The sequence below is a fragment of the Zootoca vivipara genome, chromosome 12 (assembly GCF_965207765.1).
Source record: "Zootoca vivipara chromosome 12, rZooViv2.hap1.1, whole genome shotgun sequence".
Lineage (NCBI taxonomy): Eukaryota > Metazoa > Chordata > Lepidosauria > Squamata > Lacertidae > Zootoca > Zootoca vivipara.
This window is the reverse complement of record NC_142595.1, coordinates 14,576,503-14,603,479: the sequence shown is the minus strand read 5'-3', so window position 1 is coordinate 14,603,479 and position 26,977 is coordinate 14,576,503. Positions and strand designations below refer to the sequence as shown.

Here is a 26,977-nt window from a genome sequence, read left to right as displayed (position 1 = left end):
GATCAAGCAGTATGCAGTCATATGCTAAAACAAACAAATAAATAAATTGCAGGGCAAGAATTCTGCAACCCATATAAATTATTTACATGATATTTGCACAATTTATTCCGGGTTGCTAATCAAGAGTAGATGTCTTTGCAAAGGACAGAGGCCCCATTCCAAACTAATGGAAATCTTTACTCCAGAGCTTTCCAAACTTTTCATGTCGGTTTCACACTTTTTAGACATGCATCATTTCGCGACGCAGAAATTCAGTTTTACTAGCAAACCAAAGGTTAAAGTAACCTCTTTCCATCACCGGGAGGATCGCAGGGAGCATTCGTATGACACGCACACACACTGCAGCCGACACACTAAACACAGTTTTGGAAAGCTCTGTTTTACTCAAGTCAGCTCTTGGGCTGAAATTTCAGCAGCCACGACCACACTTTCTTTGCTGCCTGAATTTTTTACTTAAAAATAAATAACCAAGGTGGGATTCTCGGGAAGCTGAATTCCATTCGCTCCATCGCTTTCTGCAGGTTTATTGGTTTTTTTGTTTCGTTTTGCGGAATGAGAGCATATTCCCCAGCCCTCTCCATACTCACTCTTTCCGGAGTCCTTCCGGAGTGTGCTCATGGACTTACTTGCTACCCTGTTTCTCATATTTTAAGACATACCCATAAAATAAGCCATAGCAGGATTTCTAAGCATTCAAGGAATATAAGACATACCCCGAAAATAAGACATAGTGATAGGCGCAGCAGCAATGCCAGCCGCGCCAGGAGGAGAAGGAAAAAAATAAGACATCCCTTGAAAATAAGCCATAGTGTGTTTTTTTGAGGAAAAAATAAATATAAGACATGTCTTATAATATGAGAAACACGGTACTTTGGCATCTCTTGAAGGATACCTTGTGTCACAATATTCCGAAATAAAGTGACACTCATGTGTAGGGTTTCCCTGTCCACTAGCATTTCCCCCCCCCTCTCCAGATGTTACACAGGAGCTTTTCTTTCCTTACGTCCATTCTGAGGAGCTGTATCCAATCACCACCCATCCATCATTTACCCTTCGGAAATCACTTAAGGTTTAAAAAGTGATGAATAGCTGCTTGAAGGCAGACATTCTAACCACAGTTTTCCAGCACATATGCAGAAAGAAAGAAACTATTTATAGGAAGGATTCACATTATCTCTCAAGTCTCTCCAACACCATCCCTGCTAGAAAGGTGCTGTAGCACGGTGGCTCAGAAACTGAACCATGAACCAAAACGTTTCCCATTCAAATCTAACCCCTGCCATTGGACATATTTGATTGTCGTAGACAAGCCACTCTTTCTTAGCTGCAATGCTCTATCCCAATATACAATATCCTCCAGATATTGCCAACCTGCAACTACCATCATTCCTAGCCAAAATAGCTAGGGCTAATGATGTGGGATAACCAGCCTCATAAAACCAACATGCTTAAGTCTAATTAATGCATGAAGGGGTTAATGCCATAGAGTAAGCTGCCCTGCCAGGCTTAGCTAGGTCACTCCCAGTTTAACTACGCACTCTGTGGAAAATTTCTTTGTCTGTCCTGAATCTTTCAACATTCATATTCATGGATGGCCCCGGGTTCTAGTACAAGAGAGGGGGGGGGACACTTCTCCTTATTCGTTTTCTCCAAGCCATATATAACCTTATACACACAGTTATCATGGGCCATTATTACTTGCATTTCTTTCAACTAAAAAGCCCCAGATGTTGTAACCTTCCGAAACAGGAGAGTTGCTGCAACCCTTGGATGATTTGGGTTGCCTTTTTCTGAAGCTTTTCCAGCTCCACGATATCCTTTTTGAGGCATAGAGACCAGAACTACCCAAAGTATTCCAAGAATGGTCTCACCATGGATTTGTATAATGGCATTGTGATACTGGCAGTTTTAATTTCAATCCCTTTCCTAATGACCCCTAACATTGAATTCACCTTTGTCACAGCTGCTGCACGTTGGCTCAATATCTTCATCGAGCTATCTACTATGACGTTCCCGGTCAGTCACTGCCAGTTCAGAAATTAGCATTTTTTGCTCCAATATATCACTGTAATCTTGTTTACACTGAATTGCATCTGTCATTTTACTGCCCATTCAACCAGTTTGGAGAGATCCTTTCAGAACTCCTCACCATCCCTTTCTGTATTAACCATCTTTGTTCAAGATGGTACTAAAAGCAAACTTTGCTACTTCATTGGTTACCCATGACTCCAGGTAATTTATGAACAAGTTAAAAAGCACAGATCCCAGTACGGCCCTTGGGAGACTCTACTTTCTGCATTCCTCAACTGGGAGAACTGTCCATTTATTGCTAGGGCTCTCCAAATGTCCTTTTTATTGTAGATTTCTGATTATTTGTGCTCATGATACTATTAGAGTGATTATAAGCTTTCAGTACTATTTCCAGTCAGTCCATGTCCCATAACGTCCTGCTGAATTCCTATAACTGAGGGGGTGGGGAGGTTGTCCCACTTTTGTTGCACTATACAGCATATATCCTACTCCAGACAGCAATAATGTGATAGCATGGAACAACTAATGAAGTAGAATGATGGGTGTAGAGTCAAGTATAAATCTACCAGTAGCGCATAATTATTGATGCATATTATAATGATAATTTGTTGTTGTTTAGTCATTTAGTCGTGTCCGACTCTTCGTGACCCCATGGACCAGAGCACGCCAGACACTCCTGTCTTGCACTGCCTCCCGCAGTTTGGTCAAACTCATGTTCATAGCTTCGAGAACACTTTTCAACCATCTCGCCCTCTGTCATCCCCTTCTCCTTGTGCCTTCTCAGGGTCTTTTCCAGGGAGTCTTCTCTTCTCATGAGGTGGCCAAAGTACTGGAGCCTCAGCTTCACAATCTGTCCTTCCAATGATCACTCAGGGCTGATTTCCTTAAGAATGGATAGGTCTGATCTTCTTGCAGTCCATGGGACTCTCAAGAGTCTCCTCCAGCACCATAATGATAATAATAATAATAATAATAATAATAATAATAATAATAATAATAATTTATTATTTATACCCCGCCCATCTGGCCGGGTCTCCCCAGCCACTCTGGGCGGCTTCCAACAGAAAAATACAACACAATAATCTATTAAACATTAAAAGCCCCCCTGAACAGGGCTGCCTTCAGATGTCTTCTAAAAGTCTGGTAGTTGTTTTCCTTTTTGACATCTGTTGGGAGGGCGTTCCACAGGGCAGGCGCCACCACCGAGAAGGCCCTCTGCCTAGTTCCCTGCAACTTGGCTTCTCACAACGAGGGAACTGCCAGAAGGCCCTCGGTGCTGGACCTCAGTGTCCGGGCAGAATGATGGAGGTGGAGACACTCCTTCAGGTATACTGGACCATGGCCATTTAGGGCTTTAAAGGTCCTAATGATTGCATCAATGGCATTTTGTAGAATGTATTCTTTTTTTTAAAAAACCACCCTACTCTCTGCTTCCTGTTCCTTAACCAGTCCCTATCTACGTATAAGGCGATCTATCCCATGACTGCTTAGTTTATAAGGTCTTTGGTGAGGATTTTATTCAAAGGTTGTTGAAAGTCTAAGTCACCTCTATCTATATGCTTGTTGGCACTCTCAAAGCCTTCTACTACACTAGTGAGTCAGGACTTACCCTTCCAAAAGCCATACTGGTTCTGCTTCAGGGAAAAAACTTGTTATTCTACATGCAGGGTAATTCTATCTTTAATAACGCTTTCCACCAGTTTTCCTGGAACAGACATTAAGCTAACCAGCCTGTAATTTCCCAGATCCCCGCCCCCCTCCCCCCAAAAACGAGTGCCACATTGGTTAATTTCCAGCCCTTGTGTATGGAGGCTGAACAGGGACAAGTTTCATACTTTGTTAGAAGATCAGCAATTTCACATTTGAGTTTGTTAAGAACGCTTGGGTGAATGCTATCTGGACCCAGAGATTTGAGAGTTTTTAATTTGTCTGTAAGGTATAGGAACTTTGACTGCATACACACCATACTTTTAAAGCACCCCCCCCCAAGAATCCTGGGAACTGTAGTTTGTTAAAGGTGCTAGGAATTGTAGCTCTGTGAGGTGTAAAGCACAGTTCCCAGGAATCTTGGGGTGGAAGGAGGGAGCGTTTTTTAAAATATAGCGTTTATGTAACCTTAGTCTCTTGCCATCCCTATTCGCCTTGGTTCCTCAGACTATCTTCCTGAGAAACCTAGGTCAGGAACAGGGATTTGCCCTATATCTTCCAATATAAAGATAGATGCAAATAATTTATTTAGCTGTTCTGCAATCTCATTTTCCTCCTTTAGTGCACTTTCTATTCATTGGTGTCCAAAGGTCCAACCACCTCCCTGGATGGTATTTAAATGATATTTTGCTGGTGGTTTTAATGTTTTCGCATCTCTTATTGTCTGCTTGCACAAAATAATTGCGAAGAAGCCACTCCTCCTATCCATTTTTCCACCTCTTCCCCATAGCCCCCTCTTCACTTTCTATCAAGGTCTACCATCCCCCTCATTTTTTACAGCCTGGGAAAAAGTGACAAGAGTAGGACTTGAGCAGATCACCAGATTGTATATTGCACATGACTTCCAATCTGGGCATATAAAACAGCTCAGTCTTTGAGGCTGAATGAAAAATGACAGCTTTGTAGTTTACCCATAAGTCTCCGCTGCTCAGGGTTAGCCAATGGCTACAGCAATTTCTATCTTTAAAGATCTCTCCAAATATCTACTTGGACTGTGCACTGAGGTGGAGGGGGGAATAAAAGCCCAGGTCGTTCTATTTCACCCTGACCAAGGTGGGCCTACCATGTGTTAGCAAGGTACAGACAAACTGGAAACACATTTTCATCTGAACATCTGGCACTGCAAAAATCTTTATCCTATCAACTGCTCAAGAAGGTGAACTGGGGAGGGGCAGAAACTGAGCCCCCGAGGAAGCCAGAATTTGGATCTATTTCTTCAGCACTTTCCTTAAGGCAGGTCTGCTACCCTTTGGCCCCCAAAATCCTCACGCTGGCACAGCATGAATAAAATATACTCACTTCATAAATTGGGAGGACTATTCAATCCTACTGTGAACATAAATGCCCTTGTTAATGGATGAACAATTTGTAAAAATAAGAAAACGCTAACACTCAAGAGCCTCTGATGTCTCAAATATACCTGAGGAAACTTAACTCTGGGGAATGACAGCAATAAACCCTATCTGGAATTAAACTATTCAAAGGTAAAGGTAAAGGTAAAGGTAAAGGGACCCCTGACCATTAGGTCCAGTCGTGACCGACTCTGGGGTTGCGCGCTCATCTAGCATTATTGGCTGAGGGAGCCGGCGTACAGCTTCCAGGTCATGTGGCCAGCATGACAAAGCTGCTTCTGGCAAACCAGAGCAGCACATGGAAACGCCGTTTACCTTCCCGCTGTAGTGGTTCCTATTTATCTACTTGCATTTTGACATGCTTTCGAACTGCTAGGTTGGCAGGAATTCAAAGGTAAGGGTTCTGTTTTTCTAACCTGGTTGTGTAAGCCGTTTAGGGATGGCCACGTTCTATTGCAGCTTTCGTTACTGTTAACGCTATTGATGTGTCCAAGGAGCTTGCAAGCGAAATTATATTTTATATCCATAAAATATAACAAGTTATTCCCTATGGGTAAACAGAAACAAAAAACTAGTCATGGATACAAAGTATGTAAGGAAAGGCAATGATATCTACTGTGGAGTTCACCCTGAAGATTTTGAAGCACAACGGTGGAGGTCTAAGAACATGTTAGAGGTTATAGAATCATGGAATCGTAGATGTGGTAGGGACCCCAAGGGTCATCTAGTCCAACCCCCTGCAATGCAGGAATGTCCAATGTCCTGACAGTGCGATGTCCCATACTTTCGCAAGCCACTCCTCTTGGGAAGGAATTTATTCGGACTTGTGTGGCTGCTGCCAATCTCTCGTGTGTATCTCTCCGTTATGTTTTGTGGATGAAGCATATGACATCATCACATCGGTAAACTCATATTCCTTACATCTAGGGGCAGATACACTAGACATGTTACTGTCACATCACACATTCATTTAACATTACCGTGTGTGTGTGTGTGTGTGTGTGAGAGAGAGAGAGAGAGAGAGAGAGAGAAGCCACACATATTCGTTCTGACATTAACCTAAACCCTTACAAAAATAAATAAACACAAATGCCGTAATTTGTTAAAAGCAATACAAAACACACTCATTCTCCAGATGTCGCCATGTTATCAGGAAACTCCTACTGACAGTTCAAATAGAAAGATGCTTGCTTGCTTGATAGGACAGGACACGTTGAGATTCTGTGAAAGTGAATACTGGTAAAGTAGTCCTCCTTCTGGTCATGCAGGAGGAGGACAAGGGGCGGGTTGGTGGGCCTGAGTCTTTGCTCGGGCTTGTGCACATGGTGCTAAACCATGGTTTAATGTTGCATGTGAATGCAGCAATATTACAGTGGTGCCTCGCTAGACAAATTTAATTCATTCCACGGGTCTTTTCTTATAACGAAAAATTCGTCTAGCGAATCCCATAGGAATGCATTGATTTTTTTTGATTTTTTTTTTTGCCCATAGGAACGCATTAATTGAATTTCAATGCATTCCTATGGGAAACCGCGATTCGCTAGATGAATTTTTCGTAAAACGCATTCGTCTAGCAAGGCAAGCTCCGCTCGAAAAATCCTTTCGTTAAAAGAAAATTTCATTAAGCAGGGCATTCGTTAAGCGAGGCACCACTGTATAGGAAAGGGTGAAATCTCCTGAGTCAGGGTTCCCTGATTACAAGCTATTAATGGACAAACAACAGGGAACGATGATCTGCCAGGTCATGTTTGTGACTACCCAAGTGACAGTGGGTCACTGCAGAGACAGAGAACAGAACCCGATGGATCTCAGTTTCACTCAGCAATGCAATTATTATATTTCTCAGCACACACAAAAACCAAAAGAATCACACCCCTTTGACACAAAGAAGACCGGCATAACCTAAAGATTTCACACACATCACCTACTTCGATTTGAATCCCCGGTCCTCCCACCCACCCACCCACCCACCCACCCAAAAATCCCTCCAATTCATAGATATACATTTTCCCTCCAGAGATTCTGTGCTAGTCAGCTGCACCACACAGATATTTGAGGATAAATCTGCTTGCAGTTGAATGGATCAGCTGCTTCCCACGGCGGTTTGCCCTTCTCCAAGTTTCAGAGGCTGTTCACTTCCTTGTCAAGCATGCAGCACAGTCTGATGGCATCTGAGACTGTTAGCTTGTTAAATATAGTTCTAAACTGCGTTTTAAAAGAAACAATGGGCTTAACTACACTCCAAAAATTCCTTTTCACATGGAATCTTTTCCCACATTACACGAGCCCTAGCAAAGTACTTGCTAGAAAGAGACTATTCAGTGCTTCTTTTTGGGGGGACGTGGGGGGGGGACCCTAAACATTTTGTGAATCTAAGTTTGGCCTCATTGAGGGGCAGTATTTCAATATGAATAGGAAAATGAGAGTACCCCTAAACATTTTTTTAAAGAAAAAAAAAGCACTGCCACCATTACAGAATTTTGGACCCTAATTTTTAAGCTAAATTGAGGACACTTCTCAACTCCTTGGTGATCCTAATTTGGGAGCAGAGATGGAATACTAAAAGAAGGGTTAAACGTATTGAGGATTGATTTAAAATACTGCAATAGGTTGGTTCCGTTTTTGTCTTAATTTATTTTTTGTTACTGCTTTAAATTGCCAATTGTTTCATACATTGAATTTTTTTTTTAAAAAAACCACACCAGTAATTATACCTTCACAGACAGAAGCATTTATAATATACTAAAATGGATATAATATTGTTTGTGGCCCACTGGCTATCTTTTCCCTTCAGGGAAGGGGGAAAAGCAGATGCCCAAAATTCCACTTGCCATCATGCCACGGAGAACCCTCTGGCAAGAAGAAGGCCCAGCAGCAGCCCCTCTTTGCACTGCAGTTTAGAAAAGAGAAGAAGCAACTCCAAACAGGCAGGGTCCTATTCTGTACAGAGATTTGCAAAAGATTAAGGAAGAGTAGAAGAAGCAGCTGCAGTTTCTAAACTTCGCTGCACCTCCACACAAACTGGACAAGACTCTGCCTCAGAGGCCTTTTTACTCGGAATTACAAGGAAAGAGTTGCCAAAGAAGGATGTTACCTTTTTTCTGTATGCCACAGCAGCAGCTAGAATTGTATTAGCAAGGAATTGGAAATCTGAAGATTTACCTACGGTGGACGACTGGCAGATGAAGCTGATAGAATTCATGGAACTGTCTGAACTAACTGCGAGAGTCCGATATCGGGGAGAAGAGACGGTGGAAGAAGATTGGAAGAAATTTAAGATCTATTTAGAGAAATATAAGATTAAAAATGGACAATAAGGGAAGTGGTTATACAAAGATGCTGAAGAAGCACAAAGATTTAGTAAGAAGAAATAAGTCTTAAATGTAAAATAATTATTGAAAACATCTATTATAAGTATATTAGAAGAAGAAATGGATTAAGAAGTAGAGTGTTGTAATAGACATAAATAGAAACGTGGAAGGGGGGGAAGGAGGAAGTCGACAGTGTAAGATATATATTGGATAAAAAGTCAAAGAATTGTTTTTCCTTTTTCTTCTTTTTTGTTTTTAATTTTTGTTTTTTTTGTTTTAAGTATTTTGTATTTTTTGTATCTTGTTTTTGTGTCTTGTTTTGTATTTGTTATAAAATCAATAAAACATATTTTTAAAAAAAGACTGCCTCATCCTCAAGTTCTTTGATAAGCGCAGGGGATGCGGGGCAGAAGCGGCGGTTATTAAACAGGACAAGAAAAATCTGGAGAGATTCCAACTATATCTGACAGTGGGCTTGGGAGGAAGGTAGAGCTTCCTTGAACTCAGAACTTTCCAAACTGTGTGTCACGACACGTTAGTGTGTCGGCTACGGTGTGCAAGTGTATCGTGCGAACACTCCCCGTGCTCCTCCCAGGGCTGGACAGGGATTAGTTTAACCTCCGGCTTGCTTGTAAAATTGAATCACCGTGTCGCGAAATGATGCATGTCTAAAAAGTGTGTCACCAATGTGAAAAGTTTGGAAAGCTCTGCTCTAACTTGTGCAGCAGCTGGGAGAAGGTTAGAAAAAAGCAAGAGTCTGGGCTGGACTGCACCAAGTTGGATAAAGCTGGTTTAGATACCACAGTGTCAGGATGTGTCTCGCTGCCTTCGAACTTAACTGTTATCAGGATACTGAATCAATGAAAAGCTGAGAGGAATTAAATGCAGCTCCAATGAATAATCTGCAAAAATGTCACTGGACAGTCAGTCATCTGTTTTGGCAGGTTGTATGGGATGAGCATCAATGCCTGGTTCTAAAAGTGGACCAGGCTATAATTTGCTTTACATCCAGACCCTTAATGCATATTTAACTTACTTAATGTATTTCACCTCATGTTTTATTTATCATCATGGAAATTTGACGACTGTTACAAATGATGAAAAAGGAAAACAAAAACTTCAAAGTTGGTGAATAGAACTAAATATTCATTTTTCCTCCTAATGCTTTGGGCAGTACACAATTCCCACTTTTGATCCTCTAAACATTGGGGGAAGCAGCAGTCAGGAAAATTGTTTGTGTGTATATAGATCTACTCCCAAACAAAAAAGAAGAAGAAAGAAAAAGCAAGAGTAGCTCATTGTGTTAGAGAATGGTGCTGATAACACTAAGGTTGCATGTTCAAACCCCATACGGGACAGCTGTGTATTCCTGCATTGCAGGGGGTTGGACTAGATGATCCTTAGGGTCCCTCCAACTCTACAATTCTATGATTCTATGATCTTTCTTACCTGCTTTAAATTCCGGAACAAACAAGAGAAGCCCCTTCCTTTACCTTGAATGGCCACAAGGACAAATAGGCGCTTGAGTAGTAAGCCCAACTGATATCTGGGGACCCCCGAAAAGGTGTTGTTTTCTCTTCTAGAAAGGATGGGAACTTGTGTGCTGTTCTTGATAGGATTTTAATCTCATACTGTTGTACTGATCCCCATAGATAGCTTTGGCACAGAGGGCATTGCATTTTAGTTTATTTTTAAGGATATACAGTAGTCGCATTGGGGCGCTATATGCAAACAACCAAAACATGAGCAGCAGCAACAACAGCAACAAATATGTCGAAAAAGGAAAGATCCAAACATGTAGAAAAGGACTACAGACGTTGGCTACATAAACACCATATGTTTAAAGAACATCCCCCCGCGCCCCAAATCCTGGGAACCACAGTCTACCCTCCACCGAGCTACAATTCCCAGCACCCTTAAGAAAGTACAGCTCCCAGGACTATGGGGGGGTGGTGCTTTAAATGTACGGCATGCCTGCAGCCTTTACGCCTGGCATGCTTTCAGGCTTCTGATGACTGAGATGAAAAGGGATCTCCTTTTGGCAATTTTTCATGGATCCCTCCAAAGGAGAGTGAGAGTGTCCATGAGGTCAGTTGCCCGGGAAGAGCACACACATCCCAAACGCTGAGGCAACCAGTCACACGGGTTCCGTTTTACGGTGCCAAGCTGCAGCTTAAAAAAGCTGCTGTAGCACAGCGTTGCAAGACAGAGAATACTGGCCTACCTCCCTTGGCAGCAGAATCGGGCAGTGCTACAACATTGTTTGCCATCAGTGGTTTGGTGCTCTGATGCCTACACGATTTCTGATTGGCTGGGGTGACTCAAACAGGGATGACATGGAGGGGGGGGTGTGACACTGATGCAATGGCTCAGTTACTGGAGGGGGAGAGGAAAGAACTGGGAGATTTGAGGGGAAGTTCAAGGGCAAACATTTGACATACCCCCAGAATTGGATTTCGAACTTTCGGATCGAACCAAATGCAGTCCAATCATCTCGTGCTTCACTATGAAAAGGTCCAAAGCTCAAATCGCCCAAAATAAATAAAGGGAGAGAGGCCAGCTAGCTGCCTTGATTTCAGAAGCTGATTTAGAAATGGGAGTTTCTGCTCCCGTTGGTTTTCGTCAGAATTCTCCAGCTTCCCCTCCCACCACACCATAGATATATAAGAAAACGCCAGCAAGGGTTGGGGAGCAGGCGGGAAGGAGATAACAATATTTTTTTGCCTAGGGCAGTAACATGGCTTGAACATGGCTAGATATGAGGCATATTTTTTTTAAGACATCGTAATTTATTCTTGTCGCCACCAGAGCATTTCCCAACATGCTTCCAGAGCTATCCTGTCCCCAGGAACAACGGTAGCCCACCTTGGAGGAAAAGGTAACTTTCACCAACGGGCTTTTGTTTGACCATCTCCAATCCATCGCTCTGCTCGCAAAAAACTGCTACAGTCCCCTTTTTTGCACTCCCCCCCCTTGAAAAAACCCCCTTTATCTAGCTGAACCTGTCAGCTGGCATTATAATCACGGATGTGCTCAGCCATCACAGGCAAATGAGCCCCCCCAGCCTCCCCTGCAGCCCAGCTGTACCCTTTGCTGTTTGTGCCAAAAACTCTCCCTCTGCCACAATGCAAAATGAAATTGCTTGGCCCCCCTCCCCCCCGCACTAAAATAAGAGCAGGAAATCGGCTAATAATTTTCAAAATCATATGCTGATAATTTCCTGCTCTTATTTTGGTGCAGAGGAGGAGGAAGAGACTGAGCAGGGAGGAGAGGGCTAAGCAGAGCAAAGCCAATGCAATAATTGCTTTTCCCCTCCGAAGTAAAGGCAAATGGAATTATTTGGCACGTTCCGATCTTTCCCATAGTTCTGTTCTGGACTTTGGCTATCACAGAAAGGACACTATCCCCAAACAAAGGAAATTTTAAAAAGGGAAAGGAATACAGGCAACTCTCGAATTATGGGGGAGTTAATGTTCCAGGGATCGCACCTAAAGTCAAAACTGTGTATGGTCAAAAAACATTGAGTTTAATGGCATTTCCCCCGACACCTGTCCCCAGCTTTTAATTTCTTAAATAATTATTTAATTGTCAAGCACATATAGGCTGGATGTGTGCAAGTTAAATACATGTAAGTTGTGAGTTAACTGTATAGAACAAGGGTCAGCAAACTTTTTCAGCAGGGGGCCGATCCACTGTCCCTCAGACCTTGTGGGGGGGCCGGATTATATTTTGAAGGGGGGAAAAATGAACGAATTCCTATGCACCACAAACAACCCAGAGATGCGTTTTAAATAAAAGCACACATTCCACTCATGTAAAAACACCAGGCAGGCCCCACAAATAACCCAGAGATGCGTTTTAAATAAAAGGAAACAGTCTACTCATGTAAAAACACGCTGATTCCTGGACTGTCCGTGGGCTGGATTTAGAAGGCGATTGGACCGGATCCAGCCCCCAGGCCTTAGTTTGCCCATGGAATAATAATAATAATAATAATAATAATAATAATAATAATAATAATAATATACTATTTATACCCCGCCCATCTGAATAGAAGGATGCTGAACCAAGTGGGGAAACGGCATTTAGTCCTTGGAAGGACTAAGCCAGGGGTTCCCAAACTAAAGCCCGGGGGCCGGATGCGGCCCAATCACCTTCTAAATCCGGCCTGCGGACGGGCCGGGAATCAGCATGTTTTTACATGAGTAGAATGTGTCCTTTAATTTAAAATGCATCTCTGGGTTATTTGTGGGGCCTGTCTGGTGTTTTTATATGAGTAGAATGTGTCCTTTAATTTAAAATGCATCTCTGGGTTATTTGTGGGGCCTGCCTGGTGTTTTTATATGAGTAGAATGTGTCCTTTAATTTAAAATGCATCTCTGGGTTATTTGTGGGGCCTGCCTGGTGTTTTTATATGAGTAGAATGTGTCCTTTTATTTAAAATGCATCTCTGGGTTATTTTTTCCCCCAAAATATAGTCCGGCCCCCCACAAGGTCTGAGGGACAGTGGACCGGCCCCCTGCTGAAAAAGTTTGCTGACCCCTGGACTAAGCTGAGTCAACCAAGCTGCAATCCTAGCCACACTCTGGCAAAAGCACACAGAACTGGGGACACAGAGCTGCTGCCAACTCTCATCCCCCCCAGTAACGTCTAGCCAAAGATGCATGTGCGACATGACACCGTCTCACTCAGAGCTCCCCTGACCCCTGCCAGCACCAGCCAATGAAGCTGAGCAAGGGCAGGGAAAGCTCTGAGCACAACATCACATCGCATTAGGCACTGTCTCTTAATAGACGCTACTGGGTGATGCAGGTCAGGGATGCAGCTTGGTGGGAGCGGCATGTCCCTGTAATGACGTCTGCCTTGCATTGAAAGTAGACATTACAGAAATCGTGTGACTAGCCAAGAGTGGCAGCCCCGTGGCTCCTCCTCCTCTCTCACCTAGCATTTACTAAAAATGTGACATTCCCTGCTTTCACAAGTGACAGTCAATAAAGCGCCGAGGAGGCAAGGAAAGCTGCAACGCGATGATGTCATATTTTGGTTCGCCACACTTTGTGGGGACTGAATTCAGAGGTCGTGAGGAGGAGGAGGAGTTGCAGGGCTGCTGCTTTCAGTTGTGGCCCCATGATTTCCCCAGTGTTTCTCAACCAGTGTGCCTCCAGATGTTTTGGGACTACAACTCCCATCATTCCTGACCACTGGTCTTGCTAGCTAGGGATGATGGGAGTTGTAGTCCCAAAACATCTGGAGGCACACTGGTTGAGAAACACTGCCATAGCCTCTCATTTGAGCCTGGGAGAGGTGGGAAATAGTTACCTAGAGATAACCCGCTTCTGAATAAATAACGGGTCTGATTAATTCAGCACCAATTTTTTTTTTTTTAAAGAAGATGGTCAAATGCAAAATAAAGGTTGTTCAGGCCTTGCAAAGCATCGCTGCAATAGACGGCAGTGTAGACAAGCCCTAAGGAGAACGTCCTTCCTGCCCCCCAAATGTTACACTGCGGACTTGATCAGATGCAAACTGACAGGGCCCAAGGCAAGGCGGATTGGGGAGCTCAAGCTGAGGTGGCTGTGGATGTTTGCTGACTTTTTGGGGCCACGGATTGAGGAGGGCTGATTGAGAAGCAATGGGGAGAGAAATGACAAAATCATGAACACAAGCTGAAATCCTGGCACCTTGCGTCTCAGCAACACCTGTATCAATAAGTCACAGAAAGACCATTTATGAATTAAAGAACTGTCATCCATAATCAGGCTGGATCGGAAATTGGGCTGGCCCAATTTCATAGTGCAATTTGCAGGTGCCTAAATATCAGAAAGAGAGGGGATTTTTGTATTATCTGAAAACTTTAATCTTCATGGATACAGCCCTAATGTGAACAAGTTCTATACAGCAAAGATCCCCTACAACTTTAATTAGAAACTTTCTCCTTGTGACTTCTGTTTTTGCTGTTTTCTAATCAGTGCAGCCTAGTATTACTGATTAAGTGTCCTTTAATCGCCCTGTAAATAGCCAATTTCTGTTCCCTGGGAGCAGAAAGATTTTTTTATTGGCTTCCTTTTTTTATATGAAAAATTGGCCTGATTTATCAACAAAATAAAATACATGGAAAACAACAAGGAAAACAGCAAAAGAAAATATATGGAAAACAACAACTCAGTAATTAAAATCCATTCCCTGCGGAGAACATAAATTGACTAATTACATGGCAAACAGTAATTAGTTTAGATGGGTTGTACTAAACAGGAAGCAATTAGAGACAGTGGAAATTATTCCTTCTAGAGAAGGAATCTTCTAATTAAAGACACAATAATCATGAAACAACTCTGTATCTAATCTGCACTGGCCAGGCTGGTGCTGCAACCAGGAAGGAAAACCTGGAACACAATGGGTTTCTAATTATGTTGAATGAATTCTCCCTAAAGTGTGGGGAAGATGGTAACTACAGACTAAAAGGCAAGCATGGAAGCATCCCCCCAAAACAGAAGCAGCTTCAAGCACTATGTCTTCATTTACAAAAAAATGAGAGCCTTTCTTCCCATTCAGTCTAAATTTCTGCTGCCACATAATGTGGCAATAACCCATTCTATCAGCACTATAGTGTAGAGAAAGCAGCCTGAGAAGTAAAGAACATGCTTTTTCCCTCCACCGAATCCTGAGTTAGAAAGGGGGGGGGGAAGCGAGTTATGCACAACCCACAGGTTCTGCAACTAGCCTCAGATACCCTGAAAAAAAAGAGTGTGATCGCTTTAGTAGCAGCCGTATCAAAGTGCTTAAAGCAGAGCTGCTGACCAGTGAGCAAGTCTGGCAGTGCTATGTATGGCTCTGCTGCCCCCTCCAGAATTCACACAGATACTGGAAAACTGTGGGAAAATGCAAGGCCTGCTTCCAGTAATGCAGCTTCTCTACTGCAACTGATTCCCATGTTATGCTGCAGTCCAGGTACAGGTAGGTAGATTCTTTGGAGGTCTTTAAGCAGAGGCTTGACAGCCATCTGTCAGGAATGCTTTGATGGTGTTTCCTGCTTGGCAGGGGGATGGACTGGATGGCCCTTGTGGTCTCTTCCAACTCTATGACTCTATGCCAGAGGCTGCCAGGCCAGAGAAACAGTTGAGATCCGTTTAAAAGGCCGTGGATTGTTTAATTACCCAAAGGCCTGGGAGAAGAGGAATGTTTTGTCTGGTGCTTAAAGATACGAGTCTCCCTTTGGAAAGCATCCCACAGGCAGGAAGCCACTGCAAAAAAAGGTCCTGCTCTCGTGTTGCCACCTTCCAGACCTCTCACAGAGGAGAAACAGTCTGAGGTATTGCGGTCCTGAGCAGTTTAAGGCTTTATAGGTCTGAATGGATGTAGCAGAAATAAATGAATGGCAGGAAAAATTATTTGGATTTATGGATCTAGCAAGATTGACAAATGTAATAAGAGGAGGTAATAAGCCAAAATTTGAGCAAAATTGGGAAATTTTTTTGAAATTACATGAAATCACAATGCAATAAAATCCTGGATCCACTTCTAATGATCAGCACCGAAAATAAGATGTATAGGAAGTAAAAAGAAAGGTGGACATAGTATGTAAAGGGAAGCAGTATCTAGAAAGAAATTGATGTAACCGAGGTAAAGACAAGGGGAAGTCACAAATTGGAGAGATTGATATGTTATATGTGATATTTGATTTGGAATTTATAGTTGAATGTTGTATATATTATTAGTATTGTGTTATATATATTTAGTATGATTTAATTTTGATGTATGTTTTAATTCGAATCTTAATAAAGTTTATTTTAAACCCCCCCCCCAAAAAAAACACCCAGCACTTTGAATTGGGGCTGGAAATTAATTAGCAGCCAGTGCACTCGGGCCAGGATTGGCATTATATGCACAAACCGTATTGTCTCAGTGAGCACCAGCTGAAGTTTCCGAACTTTTCAGACAAAGAATAGGTAGGTTCAACTAAGTCTGGCCCAAAGACTCTCAGGTCTGATTGGAATACCCTTTAAAAAATGCCCAAGGTTAAGAAAATGAGATTCATTGAGCTCTATATTGGGAAAAATAGCTGTGCAAAAAGTGATGGGTTGACAAGTCAAAAGTGATGGGTTGGACATTAAATATACTAAATCACTGGATGAAGAACAGGGAAGAGAGAAGGAAAAGGTGTTAAAATCTATCGTTTGGCACACTAATAAAATTCAGTTCTAGGAGCAATGAATTAGATTAAATGAATGAATGGTTAAGGAACACATGGAGTGTTCACGGTGAGCTAAATAAATAGAGAGGTCGTTTATTTATTAATATAAACAGTGCCAGCTCCAGGTTCTAAAGGGCTGCTGGGAAAGAGGCCCTCATTGGGACCACCTCTTTGAGTAGCCCCTCATTGATGTCCCCATTGGCCATTCAGCTGCCCCGTGGGAGAGAGCAGGGGAAGTGAAGGATGATGCTCTGCCTCTCCATTCTTGGTACTTATTGCAGGCACAAAGAGGGCCAGTGAACAGGTAGTGACAGCACATAAGAAAAGCAGTGGAGCCTGGAGGCCGGGATGTGTGTGAACAGGAGTCGCCCTACAGAGATGTGGGCCTCAGCAGGTACCCAGTGCATAGCTAGCCCTGTATGTGAAAGGAAGAATATAGTAAGGACTGTAACTGGATATGAATGATTTAAGATGTTTTGGGTTGCAAGTCTGTAACTGGTGAACATAAATCTAAATATGGGGTTGTTGCTGTTTGAAAGAGAAAGAAAGTGAGGATTATTTAAGGAAGGGGGAAAGATGGCGGGGAATATGCAAACATATGAAATTTAAACAGTGCTCAGGTACAGCAGTTAATGAAATGTGACCGGCGTCGAGTCGACTGCAACAGCAGTCCTATAAGCTCCAACTGGGATCTACTCAAAAGAAGCAACACTGACCCACTTCCTAAATTCCTCCCACCCCAGGCTGAAAGCGGCCTGGTGATACTCACTGCTTACAAGGTACCGAGGTGAATAAACAGCAAATCATATTCCTTCCCTCCAACTCACAGCAGAATGTGTAGCATTTTTATGAGCTGCTTGGACGCCCCTATTGAGAAAGATGCCAGCCAAGCAAAAGCAAGCAAGCACGCTACCCCCAAGCTCAGCTTTGCCTTTTCTAAATTCATGCTCAGAGAAGTTGGCAAAGATGAGTAGCAATGTGGCTGATGGTGCCATTTTTTTTAACCAACACCAGAAACCAAACGAGGGTGGTGATGCGGTAGTGATCGCAACAGCATCTGAAGCATGTTTCTGGCCCCTGCTTCTTCCTGTTTCTCTTTATAATTTTGATTTCTCCCTGAACTGGGTCCATGCAACCACATGTTCCATTCAAAGGGGCATAACACACAGCTCACTCCACGTGTCTACTCAGAAGTAAGTCTATTGGGATTTGCACTTATATAAAAGTGGGTATAAGGCAGCAGCCTCAGAATGTTTACGACTAAAGTGAATTATAGATTGTACGCAACGGAGAGAAACCAAAACCCAGCACTCCATCATCACAAGCAATTCTTAAGACAGCTTTTGTGTTTCCCATGTGTGCAATTTGAATGCAAAACCTACACTGGTTAGAATATACATTTGATTTCAAAACAATCCTCTTTTTTTGCTTTCTACGTGGCGTTTCCTTGGGCTCAGTGCAGATGCAAGGCTGCCTGACTTTCTAACTAGGATTAGATCAGGAGCAGTCCACCAGCTAGCAAACACTCTCTTCCCTTGCTCAGGAGCCTCCTCTTCCTCCTGCTCATTTCCCCAAGCCAATCATAGTTAGCATTATTTCTGAACCAATGTTAGCAGTCATGACTAGAAATAGCTTGCAAACTGAAGTTTGAGTTAAGCTATGCTTACCCAAAAATAAAGATAAAGCGACAACAGTAACTATGGATTGCAACAAAAAGGAAAGGAAGGTGGAAATTTTCATGGGAGAAGGATGTGGAAGCTACACAGATTAGGCAGCATTTGGTTTACAGAAGACGTTAACATCATATCTTAGCACACCCATTCTGTACTTTTTCTTTAAATTGGACAGTCATATATACCCCCATATTCAGGGCAGTCGAACTGATTTTTTTTTATTTTTTAAAGTTGACAAGTCATCAGTTCTTTAACCAATTTATCTGTCACATTCAAATACAGTTTGCAATATTACCAATATTACAAAACAGGTGCCCTCCTAAGATATCAAAGTTAATACAAAGTGTGAGATAATTTATAATTTAATGAACAAAAATGACTAATGAGAAAGAAAGGCCATCATTTTAAAATAAGGAAAGCAGAGAGAAAATGCCCTGGAGAGTGTGGGATAACACTTGATTTTAGCATGATGGTCAGCTAACCTCCCCGCAAACAAATTGGAATGTTAATTAAGTACCCAAAGAAATTACGATTAATGCTCAATAAACAGGCCATTTGGAAGTACCCCAAGCCTAACAGAAGTATTTGTATATTATTTCCCTCTTTGCACTCACCTCAGTCTGCCTCCCATCCCTCTTTTACTTCCTCATGAAAAATTTTAGATTGTTTGCTGCTCGGGACAGGAACCTGTCTTTTTGTTAAGTCATTAGTAGATTAATCAGTGATGAAAATGGCAAATCTTTTTGAGCCTACTTTGGCTTTCAAGGATCATTAGGAGAAACATAATTGTGAAAAGTCTGACCTTTGGGGAAAGCAAGTTTGTTTCACAAGACCTCCCAAATCAACTATAATTTTGCAATCTGAATTTGCAGGTATGTTACTGGAACTTAGCCCCAAATTAGCAGAAGGGTCCTCAGTTTCAGGCAGAGGATGAGAACATAATGGGTTAAGCCAGTGGAAACGGTGAGTTTAGAGATGGGAAATGAAAGGGAAATGGTACCACATCGGTATTCTGGGAAGGTGTTCCAGGTATACAGGCAGTGCCGGCCCATCCATGAGGCAAGGCGAAGTGACCGCCTCAGGCGGCAGGGACCACCCGGGGCAGGAGATCCTGATGTCAATCTTTCTTTCCCTGTTCCCTTGTTCCTGAAATAGATCTTCCCTGACCCATTTTTCCTTGGCAGGGAGAGAGACCATTTTGAGGCCTACCCCAGGCTGGTCCTGCCTAAGGCGCAAGAAGAGAATAAGAGATATTTGGGCAGCAGAGGGTGATAACTACTGTCGTATGGGTCTAGGGAGACACCTGTTATCATACAGATTGCCCCTCACAGGGGTTGCCCTTAAGGAAATACTGCGGTTGTGGCTGTGTTTTCAATGACAATCACAGTTCAGACTCTCTATCACACTTCCCGGAGGATGGGTGTGTAGATGGGTGTGTGTGTGCCTTAGGTAAAGGTAAAAAGGTAAAGGACCCCTAGACGGTTAAGTCCAGTCAAAGGCAACTATGGGGTTGCAGCGCTCATCTCGCTTTCAGGCCGAGGGAGCCAGCGTTTGTCCACAAACAGTTTTCCAGGTCATGTGGCCAGCAGGACTAAACTGCTTCTGGTGCACAGAAGACCGTGATGAGTGCCAGTGTGCATGGAAACGCCGTTTGGCTTCCTGCCACAGTGGTACCTATTTATCTACTTGCACTGGTGTGCTTTTGAACAGCTAGGTTGGCAGGAGCTGGGACAGAGCAACGGGAGCTCACTCCGTCGCGGGGAATCGAACTGCCGACCTTCCGATTGGCAAGTCCAAGAGGCTCAGTGGTTTAGACCACAGCGCTACCCAACAGGGTGCCTTACCTTGGCGTGGCAGCACTTTGCCTTTGTTGAGCTGCTTGAGGCGCTTCTGGTGAGACTTGCCATTGTAGTGGATCTGGGCCTGTACTGCTGAATTGAGCTGGATATTGCACACCTCACAGAGCGTGAACGACGGGTGCTTCTTCTCCCTTTTTGTGCGCGGCTCTGGTGCGCACCCTATACCAGAGCTCTCTGTGAGGGTCCCAAAGATGCTGCTCCTCCCTGGGGAGTGGGGTGGGCTCAGGGGCCGCTTCATCCCTGTGGGGGAGGGGAGGAGAAAAAGAATTAAAATAGGTACTGGAATCTGCCTGATGAGACACACTCAGTGGATTTGGGGAGCAAAGGTCCCCATAACAGCTTCAGTTTCCCCCATCCGTCTGTGCTGGTGATCTAGCTAAAAAAAACCCAACAAGCAGTACATAGAAACATCCTCTAGATGGAGGTAACTGCCTTCGCTTTTGCCTACAATACAGCTTAATTCAGCTGAAATCACTGCTAGGTAGAAGAACTGCAAGCATTACATCTTTATTTCACTGGTTTCCTCAGCACTCCCTCTTTGCTACATGGTGGGTCTTTGAGGCAGCCTTTACAGGCCTATTTTTCTCTGGAGGGGAAAACACTGGAGACATCAGATCATCTAACTTTGCAACGACCTGTTCCTTGGCAACTCCAAATGTTGTCTAAAGCCCGAATTTACACTGTGTCATTCCAGGGTTAAGTGAGTTTGAAACAGACCCGCTTTGGGTTCCTGGATGTGTTCAAAGGGCAATTCGGAGGTTTTAGCGATGCAGGGGGAAAGAGAAAGTTTATCTCCAGAAGGGAGTTCACGCTTGCCTACAGGAATAGCAAATCAGCAAAGAAATGTGGCTGAAACACCCTGAAATGCACAGGAAGTTTCATGTTGAGAGCCAGTGAAGCCTAATGGTAACAAACAGGACCTGAGCACTGGTTCTAATCCCACCACTGCCCCTCCCATTTGAAATACGAAGATAGAAGTTGCCTGCCTTACAAGAGTGCTGTAAGAAGTACTGCAATTATGCAAACAGCCTTAAAAAGCCTTTAAATGTTCCATATTAAACGCTAAGTATTATTTGTTTTGTGCCTTCAATGGATCATGACTGAATATAGAAGGCAGGAATGATCATAGGATTCACCCTTTTAATTCTTGTTGTTAAGCACTTCTCATATTTTTATGTTTTATTTCATATTTATTTGATGGCATTTCATATTTTACATTTTAAAATATTCTGTAAGTTCCCTTTGAGATGTAAAAAGTGAGGGACAAATATAAGATTTAAGTGGTTTCCAAACTAACCCCCCCCCCCAAAAAACCCTGAAAACCGCTAAGGCTCCTTGCGGACCATGTAACTATTTTTCTGCCTATTGTAGCAAAAATTCTAACGTTCTGTGCTAGATGCTGTATGAGCTTTAATTGCATTTTTATTGCTTCATTTATTTCTTATATATTGTATTCATTGTATTAAAATTTGCATCCCATAAGACAATAAAATACAATAAATAAAAGAAGCAATAAAAATACAATCAACAGTTATTGTGATGGGTGTGCCGTCTCCTGTCTTCAAACACAAATCCACAGGTAGGTAGGCCATGGACCAGCTGAATGAAGCTTGAGGGCCACTGGTGGCCCACAAACCAGTTTGGGAACCCCTGTAATAAACAATCAATATTTAAAAATAATACTGATCTTTTCCCTGATTCCTCTTCAAACTAAAGTCTGTTCCATACAGTATACGGCAGCAAGCCCAGGACTAACACTGAATGGATAATCAACTGGGTGGAACCGGCTGATTTTGCTTAGTGGAATTTTGTCAGAAAGCAGAATTCAGTAGTGCCACTCTGCCACACAGCATCTGGTTACTGAAACCAGTTTGGGATTAGAGGGTGGGATGCTGGCTACATGACCCGGAAAGCTGTCTGTGGAAAAACGCCGGCTCCCTCGGCCTGAAAGCGAGATGAGCACAGCAACCCCATAGTCGCCTTTGACTGGACTTAACCGTCCGGGGTTCTTTACCTTTTTTTAGCTCAGGGAGACTCAACTTTTTTTTGAAGATCTCCCCCCAAAAGCTCAACAACATTTTGCCCCTCCCCCCAACAAAAATCCTGTACTTCCCATGCCCATTACTGAAGATCTGCCTACACACCGTACATTTAAAGCAGGGGTCAGCAAAAATTTTAAGCAGGGGGCCAGTCCATTGTCCCTCAGACTTTGTGGGGGGGGCGAACTATTTTTTGGGGGGGAGGAATGAACGGATTCCTATGCCCCACAAATAACCCAGAGATGCATTTTAAATAAAAGCACACATTCGACTCATGTAAAAACACCAGGCAGGCCCCACAAATAACCCGGAGATTCCTTTTAAACAAAAGGACACATTCTACTCATGTAAAAACACAGAGATTCCCAAACTGTCCACAGGCCGGATTTAGAAGGCAATTGGGCCGAATCCGGCCCTCGGGCCTTAATTAATTTGCCTACCCATGATTAAAAGCAATGCCCTCCCATCAAAGAATCCCAGCACAGTTACGATTGCCAGCACATCTAAACCACAGTTCTCAGGATTCTTTGAGGGAGATGTCTTTTAAATGTTATTTACGTGTATTGCTGGGATCACAGAGTGCAGACTCCCACAAATATGACAACTCCAGCTGAACCTCACACCCTGGGAGCATGCAGACTGCCCCAAAATAGGAATGCTGATCAACGACCTTCTCACAGAATGTCCTATAACATCCGCACCACGGGGTGCCACAAGCTGAGAGCAGGTGCGCAGCAGAACATCATGTGGGATGCTGACAGCCTGGGACATGTGCAGAGGAGGGCAACCGAGATGATGAAGGGTCTGGAAACCAAGCCTTATGAGGAACAGTTGAGGGAGTTGGGTATGTTTAGCCTGGATAAGAGGCGACTGAGAGGAGACACGATAGCCACCTTCAAATATCTCAAGGGCCGTCACATGGAAGAGGGAGCAAGCTTGTATTTTCCTGCTCCGCAGGGTAGGACCCGAACCAATGGCTTCAAGTTACAATAAAGGAGATTCCTACTAAACATTAGGAAGAACTTTCTGGCTGTAAGAGCTGTTTGACCAGGCATCCCCAAACTGCGGCCCTCCAGATGTTTTGGCCTACAACTCCCAGGATCCCTAGCTAGCAGGACCAGTGGTTGGGAAAGATGGGAATTGTAGTCCAAAACATCTGGAGGGCCGAAGTTTGGGGATGCCTGTGTTTGACAGTGGAATGAACTCCCTCGGGAGGTTGTGGACTCTCCTTCATTGCAGGTTTTTAAGCAGAGGTCGGATGGTCTTCTGTTATGCACGCTTTAGTTGAGATTCCTGCATTGCATGGGGTTGGCCTAGCCCTAGATGACCCTCAGAGTCACTTCCAAGTCTACAATTTTATGATTACATTAAGTGTTGGAAATGTAAAGAGAAAGAAGGTTCTTTTTATCATATGTGGTTGTCTTGTAGTAAGGTTAAAGCTTACTGGGAAATGATATATAATGAATTGAAAAAGATGTTTAAAATAATGTTTGTAAAAAATCTAGAAGCCTTCCTTTTGGGAATTATAGGGACAGAACTACCCAAACTATATAGAAATGTATTCACATATATGACCACAGCAGCAAGAATGTCACTTGCCCCAAAATGGAAAGAAGAAGTCCCAGCAAAGGAAGAATGGGTACAAAAACTTATGGAATATGCAGAAATGGCAAAACTTACCGGAAGAATAAGAAATAAAAGAATAAGAAATCAAGATAACAAACCTTTTATAAAATAATGGAAATGGTACAAACCAATTGTAAACAGATAAGAGCACTGGCAGGATTATTGTAATAACCTGCAGATTTATAAGATTATATTTTTAAAATAGATGAATAAATGAGTAAATTACCGTAAATTAATTTGGAATATGCAGAAAATAAAAAAAATAAATTTAAGGAACCGCAGAAAGGGGGAGTAGGAAGTCGAGTTTCAAAATGTTAAAATGATTGTATAATTATTGAAATGTATAAAACGGAATCAATAATAATAATAATAATAATAATAATAATAATAATAATAATACGATTACAGTGGTACCTCGCAAGACGAATGTGTCTTGCAATCTGATGGTGACTCGCAAGACGAATTCGTTTTGCGAAAAATTCGTCTTGCGAATTGTGGTTTCCCATAGGAATGCATTGAAATTTAATTAATGCGTTCCTATGGACAAAAAGAGAAATTTCAATGCATTCCTATGGGAAACCGTGATTCGCAAGACGAATTTTCCGCAAAACAAATTGACTCGCGGAACGAATTAAATTTGTCTTGCGAGGCGCCACTATATATGAAGAGGATGTGGCAATGATGTTTCTGAGATCTCTGAGATGAGATGGCACAAGAGTTTAAAGCAAGCAAATAGCATGATCAATTTCTATGAGACTTTATCACACTAGTGAAATTTGTGGAGGAAAGTAATATGGGAATAGATTCAGCACTGGTTAAAACTGCACTGTCTGTATACAGGCTCCAAGACTCAACATACATCAGCAAGCTCTTGCACCCTGCCAAAGTCTCACACAACCTCTGACCCAGCTGTAGATGTGCTATGGTGTGCTACTGAGCTTCCGGTGGCTATATTTCATTAACTGCTTTCCCACAGGTGACCAGGTTATTTTTAATATTGGCAGAAATTAAAATTGGAAAGTTATCTGGACAAAATACTTTCAAAAGGCCACTGCTCTCTAAAAAAAGGATACATGGCCACTCAAATTAGCTTGGCCCACCATCACAGCTCCAGTTACAGAGTTTTAAATAACCATTAAATATTGTGGATGTGCTCATCTCATTCACTTAATCTCTCCGGTGCCCATTTGTCCCTCCTGGAATATTAGGCACTGCAATTCAGCAATCTGTCATTCTCTCCAAACAGATGAATAGAATTAATAACGAGGACTCTAGGTGTGATAATTACCATGGTATTGGTCATTCTCTGGAGCTACATTGCCTTGTATGTGCCTCGCATAACACTCAGAAGGAAAACCAGGCGCTGTGTGCATACATACTATGATTTAAAGCACATGCCCTCCCTGAAGGAATCCTGGGAACTGTAGTTTATCCCCCAGAGAGTTATAATTTCCTGCACCATTAACAAACTACAGTTCTGAGGATTTTTTGGGGAGGGGGGGGCATAAAATATGCTTTAAACGTATTGTGTGCACGCAGCCACTCGTTCCAACAAACTTTTTCTGTGGGGACAACTGACTGGAAGAGATTTGCCCACAAATTGAGTCTTGCCAATGGGTTTAGGAGGAGAGCTTCTCATCATGGCAAGGCTTGTGCAATTTTAGAAGTACCATCTCTGTGTCTTAGATTTAAACTGTATATAATATTAACCACATACACATACAGTGGTACCTCAGAAGTCAAACGGAATCCGTTCTGGAAGTCTGTTAAGACTTCCCAAACGTTTGGAAACCAATGTGCGGCTTCCGATTGGCTGCAGGAAGCTCCAATCAGAAGCTGCGGAAGTTGCGTTGGATGTTCAGGTTCCAAAGAACGTTCGCAAACTGGAACACTCACTTCCAGGTTTGCAACGTTCGGGAGCCAAAACGTTTGACTTGCAAGGCGTTCGGGATCCAAGGTACGACTGTATGTCCTTTTCTAAACCAACTGCCCATACTGCAGTCTCCAGCTGATGACCAGTACATCTTGACCCTTTCTTCTCTGTCCATTTTTCTCCTCTGAACAGACTCCTCCCCCTGAGATGCATTTGGTCCATAGGGAAATGATACCTGTGCCTGCTTCTTGAGATATGAAAATAATATGTCAGGGAACAATGGCATGTGATTAATGTCAGGTATAATTTGAGATGGAACCTCAAGTGAGGCTCAGCCCTGAACCATATTTCCAATGTCAGCCTCCATTTCGGGAATTTGTGAAGTACTGTACACAGAATACACAGCAGGGCAAACTCAACCATGCCTATGTAGCCCTGCCTATGTAGAGAAACAAAGGAACAAGAAATGTAATTTATCTGTGAGGTCGCAGCAAGCAGCTCTGAGGTTCAATACTGAAACTCAAGGCTTCTTGGAAGCTACACTACAGTGGTACCTTATACTTGCGAATTTAATGCGTTCCGAACGCACATTTGTAAGTCGAAAAAAATTGTAAGTCAAATCCCATAGGAATGCATTGGGAGAAAAATTTGTAAGTAGAAGCAACCCTATCTAAAAATTCGTAAGTAGAAAAAATCCTATCTAAACCACATCCAAGATGGCGGACGGAGCTCCATTCGTAAGTAGAAACATTCGTAAGTAGAGTTATTCGTAAGTAGAGGTACCACTGTATAACCAAGTCAGATAGTTCAGTTGGTTAGAGTGTGGTGCTGGTAATGGCAAAGTTGCAGGTTTGATCCCCGTAAGGGGGGCAGCTGAATATTCCTGCATTGTAGCGGGGTTGGGCACAATGATCCTCTTCCAACTTTATGATCTTTATGATTCTATGAGAAACGAGCGACACCCATCTGTGTAGACAGCTATTGTGGTTACTTAGCGGTTAGGGCAAAATCACTCTGCACATGGCTCACTTACAGCCACACTCTTTACGACTGTTTCACTGCATTCCCGAGCAGGAGCCTACGGCAGCCAAGATGCTTTAGGCAAGTTTCTTTCTTCTTTTTAAATCCTCAACTAAAGCAGACAAACTTCTGTCCCCTAACAAGACCTTAAGTGGCCCAGGTTTTAAAATAAAAAAGGAAAATCTCCCAGCAGCAGCTGTCAGAACAAGCAGCAATGTAAGGGGGAGGCGGTTGGAAAGAGAGGGAGAGAGAGAGAGAGAGAGAGAGAGAGAGAGAGAGAGAGAGAGAGAGAGAG

The 26,977-nt window shown here is 42.9% G+C and overlaps 1 protein-coding gene across 3 annotated transcripts in view; it reads right to left on the bottom strand.

Annotated features, from left to right (window-relative positions):
* ZNF385C (zinc finger protein 385C) overlaps positions 1-26,977 on the bottom strand; it is a 159,036-nt gene that overhangs the window by 72,272 nt on the left and 59,787 nt on the right. For all 3 annotated transcript variants that reach the window (XM_088655109.1, XM_035134883.3, XM_088655108.1), the window contains exon 2: positions 20,110-20,364. In XM_088655109.1, coding sequence (XP_088511235.1) covers positions 20,110-20,362 — 253 coding nt within the window. In that variant the 5' untranslated portion in view covers positions 20,363-20,364. The remainder of the gene's footprint in view (positions 1-20,109; positions 20,365-26,977) is intronic.